The 14,838-nt window shown below is 49.6% G+C and overlaps 6 protein-coding genes across 6 annotated transcripts; 3 read left to right on the top strand and 3 right to left on the bottom strand.

Moving 5' to 3' along the window:
* Positions 1-42: 42 nt before the first annotated feature.
* ASPGLDRAFT_118606 (putative MFS allantoate transporter) lies at positions 43-1,782 on the top strand (the record flags this gene model as incomplete). The annotated part of the gene is made up of 4 exons (XM_022539967.1): positions 43-240; positions 296-326; positions 389-673; positions 737-1,782. 4 exons carry the CDS (start codon positions 43-45, stop codon positions 1,780-1,782), a joined length of 1,560 nt encoding a protein of 519 aa, XP_022404334.1.
* Positions 1,783-1,891: 109 nt separating this feature from the next.
* Positions 1,892-2,777, bottom strand: ASPGLDRAFT_32140 (uncharacterized protein; the record flags this gene model as incomplete). The annotated part of the gene is made up of 2 exons (XM_022544139.1): positions 1,892-2,346; positions 2,447-2,777. 2 exons carry the CDS (start codon positions 2,775-2,777, stop codon positions 1,892-1,894), a joined length of 786 nt encoding a protein of 261 aa, XP_022404333.1.
* A 1,949-nt stretch (positions 2,778-4,726) lies between these two features.
* ASPGLDRAFT_63789 (uncharacterized protein) lies at positions 4,727-6,212 on the bottom strand (the record flags this gene model as incomplete). The annotated part of the gene is made up of 5 exons (XM_022548713.1): positions 4,727-5,047; positions 5,097-5,188; positions 5,359-5,515; positions 5,566-6,121; positions 6,160-6,212. The coding sequence occupies 5 exons, from the start codon at positions 6,210-6,212 to the stop codon at positions 4,727-4,729; spliced, it is 1,179 nt and encodes a 392-aa protein (XP_022404332.1).
* An 829-nt stretch (positions 6,213-7,041) lies between these two features.
* ASPGLDRAFT_32138 (Kelch motif domain protein) lies at positions 7,042-9,290 on the bottom strand (the record flags this gene model as incomplete). The annotated part of the gene is made up of 3 exons (XM_022544138.1): positions 7,042-8,876; positions 8,941-9,027; positions 9,086-9,290. The coding sequence occupies 3 exons, from the start codon at positions 9,288-9,290 to the stop codon at positions 7,042-7,044; spliced, it is 2,127 nt and encodes a 708-aa protein (XP_022404331.1).
* A 641-nt stretch (positions 9,291-9,931) lies between these two features.
* ASPGLDRAFT_118450 (WD40 repeat domain-containing protein) lies at positions 9,932-11,821 on the top strand (the record flags this gene model as incomplete). The annotated part of the gene is made up of 1 exon (XM_022539960.1): positions 9,932-11,821. One exon carries the CDS (start codon positions 9,932-9,934, stop codon positions 11,819-11,821), a length of 1,890 nt encoding a protein of 629 aa, XP_022404330.1.
* Positions 11,822-12,433: 612 nt separating this feature from the next.
* ASPGLDRAFT_42679 (transcription initiation factor IIA large subunit) lies at positions 12,434-14,656 on the top strand. The gene is made up of 4 exons (XM_022545649.1): positions 12,434-12,544; positions 12,708-12,809; positions 13,084-14,183; positions 14,248-14,656. Exons 1-4 carry the CDS (start codon positions 12,527-12,529, stop codon positions 14,285-14,287), a joined length of 1,260 nt encoding a protein of 419 aa, XP_022404329.1. The 5' UTR covers positions 12,434-12,526; the 3' UTR covers positions 14,288-14,656.
* The last annotated feature ends 182 nt before the right edge of the window (positions 14,657-14,838 follow it).

Genomic DNA, 14,838 nt, shown 5'->3' with positions numbered 1-14,838 from the left:
TTTCCCGAGACATTTATAGTCGATTTATGAAGATCCATCAAAATGTCCGATACCAAGACTAAAACCGAAGCAACGGCATCAACGACCGAAACGGATAAACAACACGATGACTATGCTACCGGAGATACCCACGATATTGGCGCTGGTCTATATGCAGAAGCTGCTCAGTTTACAGCTGAAGAATTGGAAGAAGAGGGAGCTCGAGTGCGCAAGATACTGGATTGGCGGATTATGCCTATTGTACGTTGACTCAGCATATGAGTACATGCATTTACTGATAGTTCTTGATGGATAGCTCTATGTTACCTACGTTATACAATTCCTGGGTAAGAAAAACCTCCTTATTGGAGAATATGATATCGAAACTAACCTCATCAACGGCACCCAGACAAACTATCCCTAAACTACGCCTCCGCCTACACCCTAATCCCCGACCTCGCGCTCCAAGGCCAGCGCTATTCCTGGGTCGCAGCAATCTTCAACTTTGGCTACCTATTCTGGGCAATCCCAGCGAATCTGCTGATCCAGCGCCTCCCAATTGCCAAGTATATGGGTGGAATGATCTTGATATGGGCCGTTATTCTGATTGCACATGTGGGAGCGAAGAATTATGCTGGGATACTGGTTTTGCGGTTCTTGCTGGGGATGGCTGAGGCGGGTGTCAGTCCGTGCAGTAAGTCAATTAGCTAGTCACAGGTTCTAAGAGAGAAATCATTAACACAAGAGGTGAAAAAAGTGATGACAATAACATCCATGTTCTACAAACGCCCCGAACAACCCCTCCGCCTAGCCATCTGGCTCAGCGGAAACGGTGTCGCAACAATGCTCGGGGCCCTACTGGGATTCGGCCTAGGACACACCCACAACACACAACTACACAGCTGGCAACTCATCTTCCTCGCATTCGGCCTCCTCAACTTTATCTGCGGCTGCGTCTTCCTCTGGCTAATGCCCGATTCACCAAACACAGCCCACTTCCTCACCCACAAACAGCGCATTGTTGCCGTCCAGCGCGTAGCAGCAAACATGATCGGCGTCAAAACCAAAGAACTCAAACCCCGCCAAGCCCTCGAAATCGCCTACGACCTCAAAGTCCTCTCCTGCATAGCCGTCGGAATAGCATGCGGCATAATCAACGGCGGCGTCTCCAACTTCGCCTCCGCCCTAATCAAAGGCTACGGCTTCAGCGGCATCAACGCAACCCTCCTCCAACTCCCCACCGGCGCTTTCGAAGCCCTTATCGTGCCCCTCTGCGGCCTAATCGCAACCTTCATCCCAAACTCCCGCTGCGCCGTCCTCGCGGGTGTCTGTCTCATCCCGTTTGGTGGGTTACTCGGGATCCGCTTCACGGGGCTGGACCAACGCTGGACGCTGGTGGGGTGTACATGGTTGCAGTATATCGTGGGGGCGCCAGTGATTATCTCGTGGAATATACTGACGACGAATGTGGCGGGGCATACGAAGAGGTCTGTGGCTAATGGGTTGTGGTTTACGATGTATGCGGCTGGGAATGTGGCGGGGGCGAATATCTTCTTTGAAAGGGAGGCGCCGCGGTATTACTCGGCGTTGGCGGGGTTGTTGGTTTGTTATGCGGGGATGGTGGTTTTGGCTGGGGTTATGTATGCGTCGATGAGGGGGGAGAATTGGAGGAGGGACAAGGACGGGGGTTCGGGCTTACAGGGGAGTTCGGGGGATGGCGTTGATGCTCATGCGCAGGCGGTCTTGGATGGGTTGAAGGATTTGACTGATATGGAGTCGAAGCATTTTCGGTATGCGCTTTGATGGTAGGAGGAGGAATAGAATCATGGTCTCTATCAAGTAACATCATTATGAAATTAGATAAATCACAGAACATATAAAAAAGAAAAGATATATCTGTCCTTTTCAAGGACTATACTGGTACTGTATAATCCAGAATATTCCACTCCTCACCCTTCCAGCGCTCCTCCTGCTTCCGAATCAACAAGTCTTTCGCACCCGTGCGCTCAAGTCGTGCCGCATCCCACATAATGTGTCCCCAGCGGCGGATATCACCATTAGTCTCAGATAGCCATGCACTGGTGTAGAAATCCCGCCATGCTATTGTGCATGACAGCGGTGGATGCTTCTCATTTTCACCTTGAAAAGGTGACGGGCCGCGCCACCCTTCACCTAATTCTTGTAACTCTTGCTGCCGCACATCATGTGTTGTATCATCCAGGCTTTTATCTTGGAATTTGAGTGTTGGTCGTTCAATGCGCTCCTGCATTGTTGAGACCAGGACTGTGTGATCCTTGATCTGAAAGACACATTGCAAAAGCTCGAGGCCGCGGGAGAGTGTTCCCCCCAGTAGACATTCTCCGTTCCCTATCAAGTGATTGTCAGTTGTGCTCTCAGATAGTCAAGTACTGCTGCTGCTAATGATCTATATGAAGGAATAGAAAAGGGGAAGGGATGCAAGACTGACATTCACTATCAAAATCAAATGCTCTTGTTGTGGTGGGTGGATAATGTTCAACCTTTGGATTTGTAAGGTGTACATCATGGTAGATATCACTGAAAATCCGGTCAAGCTCCTCCTCAGCAAATTTGTAAATGCAGGCAATCCCCTCGATTTCCCAAGACTCATATATACATAGAAACAGCTTGAAGATATCACTGTCATCATCAAAGCCCCACCTACGATCCCAGACACTGCGGTAACGGCTGACGCCAAGCAGGTTACAGTAGAGCTGGAAGCAATATAGAGCACGCACCAGCCGCATATCCTCTGTCTTGCTTAGAAACTCGTCCGTCATGACACTGACTCTGTGGGGGGTCCATCTTGGTCTCTTTAGCGAGGCTGTTTAGTGCCCATTCAGTATAGGACCTGGTGAGAGGTATGACAATTGAGAAGTGGAAGGAAATTATAGAGATGATCTTATCTATGGTAAATATCTCTTTTAGTGATGTATGATGGTATATAGAAGAGCGGCTGTCCTTGTATGATTCAAGAAAATTGGTGACACTCTTAGGCGAGCGTGTGTTTAAGAAGTTAAATTAATAGGGCTGATAGGCCACATAAGCATCAAGAATGATGCTACCAAGGGTCTTCTCCAGGCACACAGAGTATGTGCTGTCGATCTAGCAGATACTGTTGGTGATATATCAGAGATGCATGAACCAGAGCTTTAAGTTCTTCATACTCCAGCGTGAAAAGGATATAACGCCGGATTTCAGCTGGGAGGCTCTCCAGCAATGTAGGATCTTCTGGTAAAGGCTCCGGTATAGATGTTTTGGACCGGGCGATATCCTGGGGACTGGCATGAGTTACCGCTCTATGCGTCGTGAACAACCATTTGAACTTATGCCCAAATTTCTCAGATGCATTTTTCACGAGAGCCTATATTATGCGAAACCACTCCATTTCGAGTATCTTGTCGTACATAACGAGTCAAGCAAAGGTGAAAGAAGATGGAAATAAACGGAGATAGGACAATCTCCTATACAGCCACGTGATGGCTTCTTTCGTTGATGACTTACTGAAAAGCCATGGACAAGTATTAAGCACATCTAGGGGATGAGTACGGAGGATGGAGTGAATGATTGATAGCTTGGGAAGTATGACTGTATGCGCCATGGTCACGTGGATCAATAACAAACAGCGTAGTCAATAGAAAGAACATGACCTCAACAAGCTCCTGTAACTTCAGTATTCGTTGATGTTACTCAAATCTGCTATACCAGCAGCTTTTTTAAAATCCCAGCCCAATATCGACTCCAGTCTAACCAGCACACCGGGACTATGCAGCGCAGCAGCAAGCATCGGCTTTTACCACACAGTCCGGAATCAACGAGGCTTGGAGTTTTTGGTACAGTAGACATTGCTTGCGTGTGATTCTCGTGTATGATTGCACAGTGTATTGTCATGATATCTTGACATATGTTTGAAGCAGCTGCAGAAACGCCATCAAAGCGGCAGAGGATGTGCGCGATAGTATGAATTTCTTGACATCGTACAGTGGCTACAGCTGACTATGATATAATACAGACGGTTGTGATCCCACCCTCGTCCCAGTGATGCTGGAGCTCCAGGCTTTAATACCTGAGCTCTTGTCATATAGCCGCTTATTTCCATTGCATTATCATGATAGAGCTTGAAACCGTCCCGCATGCACATATTTAACCCAACAAGGATTGCCCCAAAGTAAATAATAAAATAAATGCAGCCTCACTGCATGTTTAATATAGATAAGCTCGCTTCGCCCGTGGCAAAAACAAAAGCATACAACAGCCGGGATTCGCTGGCAGTCACCCAAACTACTAACCGGCCGGTGTGTGGCTTAAGTAGACGGGAAGCCCTGGGTTGATCGGGATGAAGCTAATTAGAGTTGTTCGCAATATACTTTCATTGATAGCCCTATGTCGTAACGTTAGTGATTACATTATCCGATAAGATATGTAACTCGACCCCTTTCAACCAGTACTATCAACCTATAATAAATACGATGCACATCCATATCTATGTACTGTAAATAATGAACTCAGTGCAGATTTTGCGGGATGAGGTGGATGCTCATGCGCGGGCGGTTTTGGATGGGTTGTAGGATATGGTGTCGAAGTATTTTCGGTACACGCTTCGATGTGAAAAGATGGATAAGAGAATCGAGGAACTCGATGAAATTAGAGTCACATGCTAGAATATAAGCATATACACTATCGCGCAGCTGGTCTTTTAGGGGGTGACTTCCCAGCCCGGAAACCAGTGCTAATTGGCGTACCGCAGCCTATTCCTTGGGTCAACGTCTTTCCAACACGCTTTCCACTGTCGATGCAAGACCTCCTTCACGCCTGTGCGCTCAAGTCGTGCTGCACCCCACATAATGTATCCCCAGCTGCGGACATCATCCTTAATGTACCATCCAAACAGGTTGCTGTAGGTCCCCTGCCATATTAGAGTCCGGGCCAGTGGTGGAAATTCTTCATTACCACCCTGGAAAGGTAATGGGTCACGTCGTTTTTGCTTCAAGTCTTGATCCGTGGGGTGTAGTCGGCGCCGCCTGGACTGTGGTGTATTATCCAGGATATCCTCAAGAGTCACTTTGCGCCTGCGATATCTGCTCTTGCATTGTTAAGACCAGTTGTGCATGGTCCTTGATCTTAAAAAGAACATCATGCAGCAGCTCGAGGCCACGGGAGAGGTTTCTCTCCAGAAGGAGATCCCTGGTGTCTATCAAACAAGTGGTTACTGGTTGTGCTTGCATGGGGAGAAGAGAGAAGAAGAAGAAGAAGAAGAAGAAGAAGAAGAAGAAGAAGAAGAAGAAGAAGAAGAAGAAGAAGAAGAAGAAGAAGAAGAAGAAGAAGAAGAAGAAGAAGAAGAAGAAGAAATGCAAAACTTACATCCACTATCAAAATTAAATGCCCCTTGCGGGGTGGGCGGCCGGTGTTGTCCATCAAACCTCGGATTATCTTGGTGGACATCCCAGCGGATGTCATCAAAAACTTGGTTGAATGTTGTCTTTGCAAAAGTGTAAATGCAGGCAATCTCCTCAACCTCCTTTGGTCCCAAAGCTCATAATTGCCCATGAATATCCTCAAGATGTCCACACTCTCAAATTCCAACATCCATTGACGGCGAGATCTGTAACAACTGACCCCAAAGAGGTTACAGTAGAGTTGGAAGCGATACAGAGCACGCGTCAACCGTGTTTCTTCTGTGCTGCTCAGAGATAAGTAGTCTTGTGTGTCCTTGGTATCTTTAGCAAGATTGACCACTGTCCAACCAGCATAGTACCGGGCAAGAGGCTTGATAATTGAGAGATGAAAGGCCACTATCGAGATGACTTGGTCCAAGATAAGCGTCTTCAGAAATGAATACTGGGACAAAAAGCGGCTATTCCCATAGGATTCAAGAAACTGAGTGATTATCTCCTCAGTGCGCGTTTTTGAAAATTCGACCAATCCAGACTGATAAACAGCACAAGCGCCGGTGGTATTGCTACCCAAAGTTGTCTCTAAGCATTTACAGAGTAGATGGTGACGATTTAGCAGATACTGCTGGTGATAGATGGAAGACGCGTGGACTAGGGCCTTTAGTCCTTCATAATCCAGTGTAGAAAGGAGGTGACGCCGGATCTCAGCTGGAAGGTTCTCCAGCGGTGTACTATTGCGGATCAGTTTGTCATGGGGTTCTTCCGGTACTTGCTCTGGCACAGATGGTTCGGATTGGGCAATACGTTGCTCTGGAGCGACATGAGGAGTTTCCGGTGATTTGGGATCTGGTCTACGCGACCTGATTAACCGCTTGATCTTATGCCCAAATCTTTCGGACTTGTGCCAGAATCTCTCAGAAACCCTTTTCGCGTTAGCCTTTCCTCTGCGAAGCAGATCCATATTGAGTGAATTCTTGCATAAGCGATCCCAGAGCAAAGGTGATGATGGTTCGAGATGCGAAATAAGTGAGATGGACGAAGCGAGAGCAATTGAACTGATAAAGACAATCGTACAACCCTTTATGTAGCCACGTGATGGCTACTTCCGTAGGATGCCAGTAGAGAAGCCATTGACAAGTAAAACGCTCCTGAAAAAGTGAAAGGAGGTAGGATTCAGATGGGAGTTGACAACTGGGTAACACGCGCCCCGTAATCACGTGGCCCTATACGGCGTCTGGGTCGCCAATATCAGAATCTCGTGTTCTCTATCATAGTAGTTGCCACACCAATGAAAGATGCTAACCATGATTGTTTGCATTGCCGCGCTCTGCTAACTTGTTGGTGAAGGCATCGAGCCACGTATGCCACGTAGAATAAGGATGTTTCGGACGATAGATCGGCGTTTGATGAGGCATTTTCTGGCATTTTTGTTATTTAGGCAGCAAGTGATGCATTTTGCTTTCTTTGATAGCCCTTGTTACTTCGTAGCGTAGCATCCGAGTGGTAGGTATCTAATCATTACTATTTCACGGGAACTCTTAGAACCGTTTAAATAAGCCCGTACCGATGCACCAAAATTTCCAAAATCAACCAGACAATCCACCCCGTTAAGCCCCAACGCCGAAATGCATCCATTGCCCGTGCTTCATTATTATGAAATCTCCATCCCCTCGAGATCTTCCCCGTCATAATCATCCTCATCCATACCAGCATTACCAAGCGCCAGCTGCTGCCGCTTAAGATCCCGATTCAAACCAAGCGCATCCGTCCCCCAGACACCCACCATTTCCAGTTCGGATCCTGTTATGATCCGTCCCTCAGTGTCAGCCACTTCGCAAAGCTCGATCATGCTCTGTTTGCTTAGAGATTTGAAGCCGTCTGTCCGCACGATGCGGCCCCAATGCGCGAGACAGAATTGCGCAGCACGGCGCATCAGCCATTCTTCGTTTGTTCGACCCGCTCGTTCCCAGACGATGGCTGCATTTTCGACATCAAGTTCGCGACTTAGCCGATTTACGCACAGAAGACGGAGTTTGGGCATGTCGTAGAGATTTGCCATCACGAGCATCCCTGCTACATCGATTATGTCAGAGCAGTACTCTGGATGGCCGGATATGCTATCTGTATAAAGGTAGTACAGAAAGGCCCGGACGACCGAGTAGGGCTCAGGGATATGCATCCTGTTTGCGTGATATTCTGCCATTCTGGAGGAGTAGAGTCGCTTGAAATGGGGCCACCTCAGCTGCAGGATAATGCGATGAACGTGAATCGGAGGCGACGTATCCGCATTCGGTGATAGGAAAGTAGTCTCGGACTGTGACGAGGACGAGGCATCTACCATGGCATCCGGGTCTCCATCATCATCGCGGTTAGCGGTAATGATAAAGTCAGCACCGCTGCCAGATTCTGGTGCTTGATCGAAGACAGCAGCTAAATCTGCCCCCAGGCCCGAAAGAGATGAGGGCTCGGATTCAGAAGCCAGTGTCTTTCGTTGATCCGGTGAGATGGCCCCCATCTCGTTTCCCAGTAGCCCGTATCTCTTCAAGTCAATACAAAGGATTTCACCCATGTGGTTCTCATCGCTGGCTCCCTGTCCAGCTCCGGCGTTTAGGTCACACCCAAGCAACCAAGCTCTTGTGCCATCTGTATTAACGGTGCAGTAGTGCCACCGATAACCCGGTTTGAAGATTTCGTGTCCATCTGCCAACCTTTGCCAGCGCAAGGTATCGAGTTCTAACAAAGATAAATTACACTCATATGTTCGCACAGTCTCAGATGGAGTAATCAGATCGAGAAGCACGCCCGAGGCATACGCCTGGAAATGAGTCCCCGAAAACAGTGCAGGAACGTGAGGACCTGACTGAAACCGAAGGGAGGATACGGCGCCTGGAGCAGCGGGCTTGCGCCGGTTCAAATTGCGAACTTGGACACTGCCAGAGTTTGGTGCGTAGCTACCGGACCGACCGGGCAGCTGCTGCGACGGACTATTACTTGAAGTCGCGCCTGGGTCATAAGTCATTCTGTTGCTGAGAATGGCGGGGAGATCCACGGTACCTTGTGACGCCGCGATTCCAAGAGACGGAGAGTTTTTGAGATCGAGCCACCAGATGTCGGTTGTCCGCTCCATGTCCGGGCCAAGTCCTCCAAAAATCCAGAGACGGCCACCCCAGACCCATGCCGTATGATCGAAGCGGGGAGTGAAGTTCCAGGTCCGAGACCAGGTCCAGGTCTTCAAATCCAAGTAAGTCAGATTGTCGAGAATGACACTGTGCTCTCCCGTCACTCCACCGATGATGAACAGATTATCCTCGTAAATCACGGCAGCATGGCGATTTCTTCCTCGTGGGATCGGGCCTCGAATCTCTGGCTGTGACCAAGTGGAGGTGGGGATATCAAAGATGACGACGTCGGACAGATATTCGCGATGTTCGTTTTCTCCTCCAAATACAATCAGTTTGTCACCTTGGTAGAGGGTCGCAGTGTGACCTATACAAGAAATAGACCAATTAGTCCTGCACTCCGTAACGGGGAAAATAATAGTTGCGCGAACCCATGCGAACTCCGGGGATATCCCCATAGTTATCCACCAATTCCCAACGAAGGGTCTGTAGGTCCAGCTTCAGAACGTGGTTGTACACTATTCCATAGTATATTAGTACGAGATCCCAATCCCGTTCTCTTGAATTTAAGCAAACCTTCATCGGTGTATTGATCAAACCCTCCAAAGGCGTAGATCTGATCGTTTCCGACATACGTCACGGAAGCATTGACCAAGCATGCGGGGACATGGCCCTGAGCCTTTTTAATGCTCGGGCGGTCGTCCGCACTATTCCGACCGGCGGCGGCAGGACTGGAGGGCATGATATACGGCTGCTGGCCGGAAACAGAAGACTGGTTCATTGGATTCGGGCCTGGAGACACCGTCCAGGACGATTGGCGTGGTGCAGCGAGTATGGAGGACGGTGTAGGGGGCCGGAGTGGGGGACGATTATGGTTGCCGTGCCATCAGGGTAGACCCAGGGGACAGTTGGCTTAGGGGCCCGACGGAGACCAACGCACCCGAGAAAACAGGAGGATAATAGAATGAAATAATGAGTCTCGATTATTGATTGCTAGAGCATTCACATTTGTATTTTCGTTTGCGATAGAGGTTTTGTAATCTGTACCACAAACAATGCTGCTGCTTTAGAGTAAAGCGGCTATAAAAAGTAACGTGATCTGCCAAGATGTGCCTTACCACTTTGGGAAAGTAGCCTCATGTCAGGTGGATACCTGTCCAAATCCGGACTAGTGCAGCCGTACCTCAGGTAACGGTTGCCCCGGCGAAGAAGAACTATACTCTGTATTTATTCTCTTCCTCTTCCGGGCTCCTTTTTGCTCTTTTCTACATCCTTTTCCCTTCCCATTCTCCTCTCTTTCCTCTTTTCCTGATTAATTGGTCTTCATTGCCATCTATTCTTCACTACTTTTGCTTTTCGCTTTGCAGCTGTTCCATACTTGCATCTCTTCGTCCACATACGTTCTGATCATTCTACGCCGCAATGGCTACGCCAACGGTATCAACACCTGTGAAGTCTCATCGAGGCATCTTCGCCTCCAAGACGGCTGGAGGTCGCATGCCTCTCACTCCATCTCCTCGTCCTAGAACTGAGAGCGTCACGTCAAACCACTCGTCCCCGTTCACCCCCTCCCGTGACCCGACAGAGTTCAGCAAAGATGACAAGAAGTCCGTCTACGGAGGAAATCTCACACAATACTTCACCAAGTCGGTCTCGACGAGGGCTTCTCGGAGTTACCGTGAATCTCCTAAGTCCAACATCGCCCGTATCCGCAAGTCCCCGAAGCATCTGGAGCTGGGTGTTTCGGAGTGGACCTTGACCGGTACCGGTCCTTCATCCTCGCAGTCTCCTTCGGCCAACGAGCGTATACGCAAAGATCCCCCCGCACGCAAAGACATCTCGACCCGCACACGATCTGGCAAGACCACGGTTCGCGTTCCGCACAATGCTGGCGACCGATTTATTCCCAACCGCACCGCGAGTGAAGGGCTCGCAACTGCCGGTACTGCGAAGCCGGAGGAAAGCCAGCGTCCAAAGACCAGTGGTAATGGCAAGGAAGGCTCTTCTGTACTTGCCAGCGCAGCTAGCGCTTTTGATATCGGTGGTCGTGGAAGCAGCGACGAAGAACTCACAGCGGCGCTTGACAACCTGGGCCTGGAAGATAACGAGGCCTCCACTTCCTCGTACACACGGCCAGCACCGGATGCGGTTGCGTACGAATCATCATTGGCCGATGCCTGTGGTGTGAACCTGAACACCAAAATCCTTGCCTTCAAGCCTCCTCCGCCCGAGTCGTCCAAGCCCATTGACCTCCGGGCTCAGTACAACCGTCCTCTCAAGCCCAGCAAGTCACAGTCCGCCCAGTTCCGTCGGAGAATCCAGACGGCTCCAGAGCGTGTTCTCGACGCCCCCGGTCTGCTCGACGACTACTATCTCAACCTCCTCGACTGGAGCTCTGGAAACCAGGTGGCTATTGGTCTCGAGCGCAATGTCTACGTGTGGTCTGCCGACAGCGGGTCCGTTGACTGCTTGATGGAGACCTCTCCTGATACGTATGTGAGCAGTGTCAAATGGAGCGGTGATGGTGCTTATGTAGGTGTTGGTCTGGGCACGGGTGAGATTCAGATTTGGGACGTTGAGGAGGGGACCAAGCTTCGAAGCATGTACGGCCACGACTCTCGTGTCGGTGTCATGGGCTGGTCCAAGCACACACTCTCCACTGGTGCGCGCAGCGGTCTTGTCTACAACCACGACGTCCGTATCGCCCAGCACAAGGTGGCAGAGCTCGTTTCCCACACATCGGAAGTCTGCGGCTTGGAGTGGCGCTCTGACGGCGCACAGCTTGCGACGGGCGGTAACGATAACCTGGTCAACATCTGGGATGCCCGATCCCTCAGCGCCCCTAAGTTCACCAAGACCAACCACCGCGCCGCCGTTAAGGCTCTCAGCTGGTGCCCCTGGCAAATGAACCTGTTGGCCACCGGAGGCGGTTCGTATGACCGTCACATCCACTTCTGGAACACCACCACCGGTGCCCGTACCAACAGCATCGACACCGGCTCGCAAGTGACCAGTCTGCGGTGGAGCAACCACTACCGGGAGATTGTCAGCTCGAGTGGATTCCCGGACAACTCGCTGAGCATCTGGAGTTACCCGACCCTGGTCCGCAACATCGAGATCCCTGCGCATGAGACTCGTGTTCTGCACAGTTCGCTGAGCCCGGACGGTCAGCTCCTGGCTACCGCTGCGGCAGATGAGAGCTTGAAGTTCTGGAAGGTGTTTGAGCGCAAGGCTGGCACCAGTGCTTCGGCTTCTCGTGAAGGAGGTGTTGGTAGCAAGGCGAAGATGAACAAGTCGATGACCATCCGGTAGATTGCTTTTTGTTCTTCATTTTTTCATTTTTCTTTTTCAAGGCGTTTTGGAAGGCTACGGTTTCTAGGTCATTGGGAGGAGTTGGATGCACGTTGGATACTATTTTGGGGCGCTCTTCTCTTTCTTGTATGGAAATTAGGGACATTGGATATTCTTAGGGTTTCGGGATTAATGCATATACGGTACTATTTTACTCTTTTACTGCCTATAGCATTATCCAGTGAATTTCCAGTAGATTTCTACTACAGAGTACAAGTACACTATGGGACGATATCGATCGACGCGCTGACTAAGCACCCGGGCGGCTCTACTTTCGCCGGGGAAATCGCAACTTTCCCCTTCCATCACCCCAAATCCTCCCGTTGACGCCCAGTCCGTCCGCTGTTCCCCGTCTCCCTCCAGGTCGAAAAGCGCATCGTTTAGGCAATCGAACGTCTTGTATCGTCCATCGCAAGTCGCTGCTCTAGGTTATTTTGGTGCTTGGGGAGTTTCTCGCTCGCTCTGCTTCGTTATTAGACGCCTGTGGCAACCGACCGGAGTCACAAGCCAGAGAAACAAAACCATCATCATATCGCTTTTATTTGATAGGCTTTTTTTTTTTGTTTTAGTGAAAGAAAAGAAGAAGAAGAAAATCAGAAGAAAGGAAAGAAAAGAGAAAATATTTGAACGGATACATTCCTGAGATCTCTCTCTCGCCCAGCGACCATGTCGAACCAGCTGGTGGTGAGTGGACGAGTCCTTTTCCTAGGGGAATTCACTGGGAATTATAGCTGTTCCTGGTGTCTTTTCTTCTTTCCTTCTGTTTAGTTTTGATAGAATCCTCGTCATCTCGTTGCTGTTGTTGTCAGAATCTTGAAGCTGATACCACGGTGATCTCTCTCCACAGGGCACGGTGTTCGATCTCGTCATCCAGGAGGTCTGTGATTCCTCTCAGGTTGATTTCGAAGAGAGTGGTGTGGACCAGCAGACGTTGTTAGACCTGCGACAGGTATGTTTTTTTTTTTTTTTTTTGTTTTTTGTCGAATATTTCATCGTTCTTCGTCGTTCTCGTGAGTCATCTTGAGGAGGATGCGGGAGGCTGTGTGTGAGGGGAAGCCACCGCCTTTTAAGAGGCCTCTTTTATAGGAGCCTCAGCGCCAAGCACGCCTCCGGTTGCCGGATTCGGACGGTTGACTATGTACATGGGACTGTACATTTTTGATCTGCATTTTGCTTCATATCATCACACCTCTACCTTTATCAGGCTAACTCTTTGATTACAGAGCTGGCAGAAAAAACTCTCGTCGCTTGCTGTCGCTCAGTTCCCTTGGGATCCGCCGCCGCCCCAAGCTGCCCCGACCCAGTCTCAGAACCAGATCCTTCCTCCTACTGCGACCGTGCCGTCGAATGCTCCCAGACCTAACCCTCCTCCCCAGACTCAACAACAACATGTTCCTCACTCAACACCACAATCTGTCTCCGGCACAGTGCCGCCGCTCCAGGCACCCACACCCGTTGGAGCAGCTTCCAATATGAACCAACAACCCTACATCAAGACTGAGCCCGGATTGAACGGCCAAGCAGGGTACCCTCCCATGAATAACATGATGTCAGCAAACCCCAACCCTCAGTCGGCCCGTGAACGTGCTGCTACCTTGATGCAACAACGATTCGGGGCTGCTGCCGCCAACTCCGTCAGTCAACTTCAAGCTCAGTCACAGACACAGCCACCGCCGTTGACCATGCCAGGACATCCGCGTCCACAGAACCCTCAGCCACAGCCACAGCAACAACAGCAACAGTACCAGGTGTCCAACGGTCAGGCCCCGCAGATCAAACAGGAACCCGGTTACCCGCCCATGAACCAGCCATTCCTGGGCAATGCTCAAACCGATGGCGCTGGTGACGCATTGTCAGAGTGGAAAGCAGAGGTTGCTCGACGGCGGGAAGCTGCCCAGCGTGAGCCGGGTCAGAACGACAGAGTCCTCCGTGAGCACTTGAAACAGCGTATGCTCGACATGGAGGGTGGTGGTCTTCTCGCTCCGTTGGAGGAGCGTCAACAAAAGCCATCATCAACCACTCGAAAACTTACTGCTGATATGGCGGCTCCTGACGCAGAGCCGTCCTCGTCGATTTCGATTACACAAGTACCCCGAGCACAGGCACAATTCGACGGCCCTGGCGGTGATGACGAGGGCGAGGAAGACGACGAAGACGCTATCAACTCCGACCTAGATGATCCTGAAGACCACGAGGCTGATGAGAATGAAGCTGAAGATGCCGTTGGACAGGTCATGCTCTGTACCTATGACAAGGTGCAGCGGGTGAAGAACAAGTGGAAGTGTACCTTGAAGGACGGTATTCTGACCACTGGCGGTAAAGAGTAAGTTTTCTCCCCTTTCTGGACTGTGCATACTTTATTTGAGGATGGTAATTGACCGTACTAGATACGTCTTCCGTAAGGGCCAAGGCGAGTTTGAATGGTAGATCTCAAGCCCAAGTTGTGGTATTCTTTGGCTCTGTTCTTGCTCTTGTACCTTTCTTCGTCATAAAAGCCACGCGGAAAGTCTCGCTACGGAATACGAGAAACAAGGAAAACAAAAGAAAACCAAAAAATCAATCTTCAAAAAAAAAGGGATAAGAAAGTGGTGAACGAAAAGAAATTGCAATACTTGGTTCCTACCCACAGAATGAACGAAATTCAAATTCCCCATTATCAAGGTTTTTTATGAAAACAGCGTGTACTCTACAAAATTCGGCTTTATCTGTTTTCCTTTTTTTTCCCCCATGTCTTGTCACCCTTAGATTCCTGACGACATCAATATCAATCATCTGGCGCTAACTCGTGAGGACGACTGTTTTTTTTTTTTTTTTTTTTTTTTTTTTTTTTTTTTTTTTTTTTTTTTTTTTTGATTAATTCCGGCCTAGGTAAATGAAATTGGCAATAGTGTTTGCTTTGTCTATTATCTGTCTTGCGTAGATCCATTCAGGGTTACGAGTATGGAACGCAACTAGACGGAGTATGTCAAAGCTACAAC

Source organism: Aspergillus glaucus (assembly GCF_001890805.1).
Source record: "Aspergillus glaucus CBS 516.65 unplaced genomic scaffold ASPGLscaffold_3, whole genome shotgun sequence".
Lineage (NCBI taxonomy): Eukaryota > Fungi > Ascomycota > Eurotiomycetes > Eurotiales > Aspergillaceae > Aspergillus > Aspergillus glaucus.
Note: the sequence above shows the minus strand (reverse complement) of the source record. Positions and strands in the feature narration are given on the sequence as shown.

Coding starts and splice junctions, on each gene's coding strand:
- ASPGLDRAFT_42679 (XM_022545649.1), top strand. Junction 12,810..13,083: donor CGTTGTTAGACCTGCGACAG/GTATGTTTTTTT, acceptor CTTTGATTACAG/AGCTGGCAGAAAAAACTCTC. Junction 14,184..14,247: donor CTGACCACTGGCGGTAAAGA/GTAAGTTTTCTC, acceptor TGACCGTACTAG/ATACGTCTTCCGTAAGGGCC.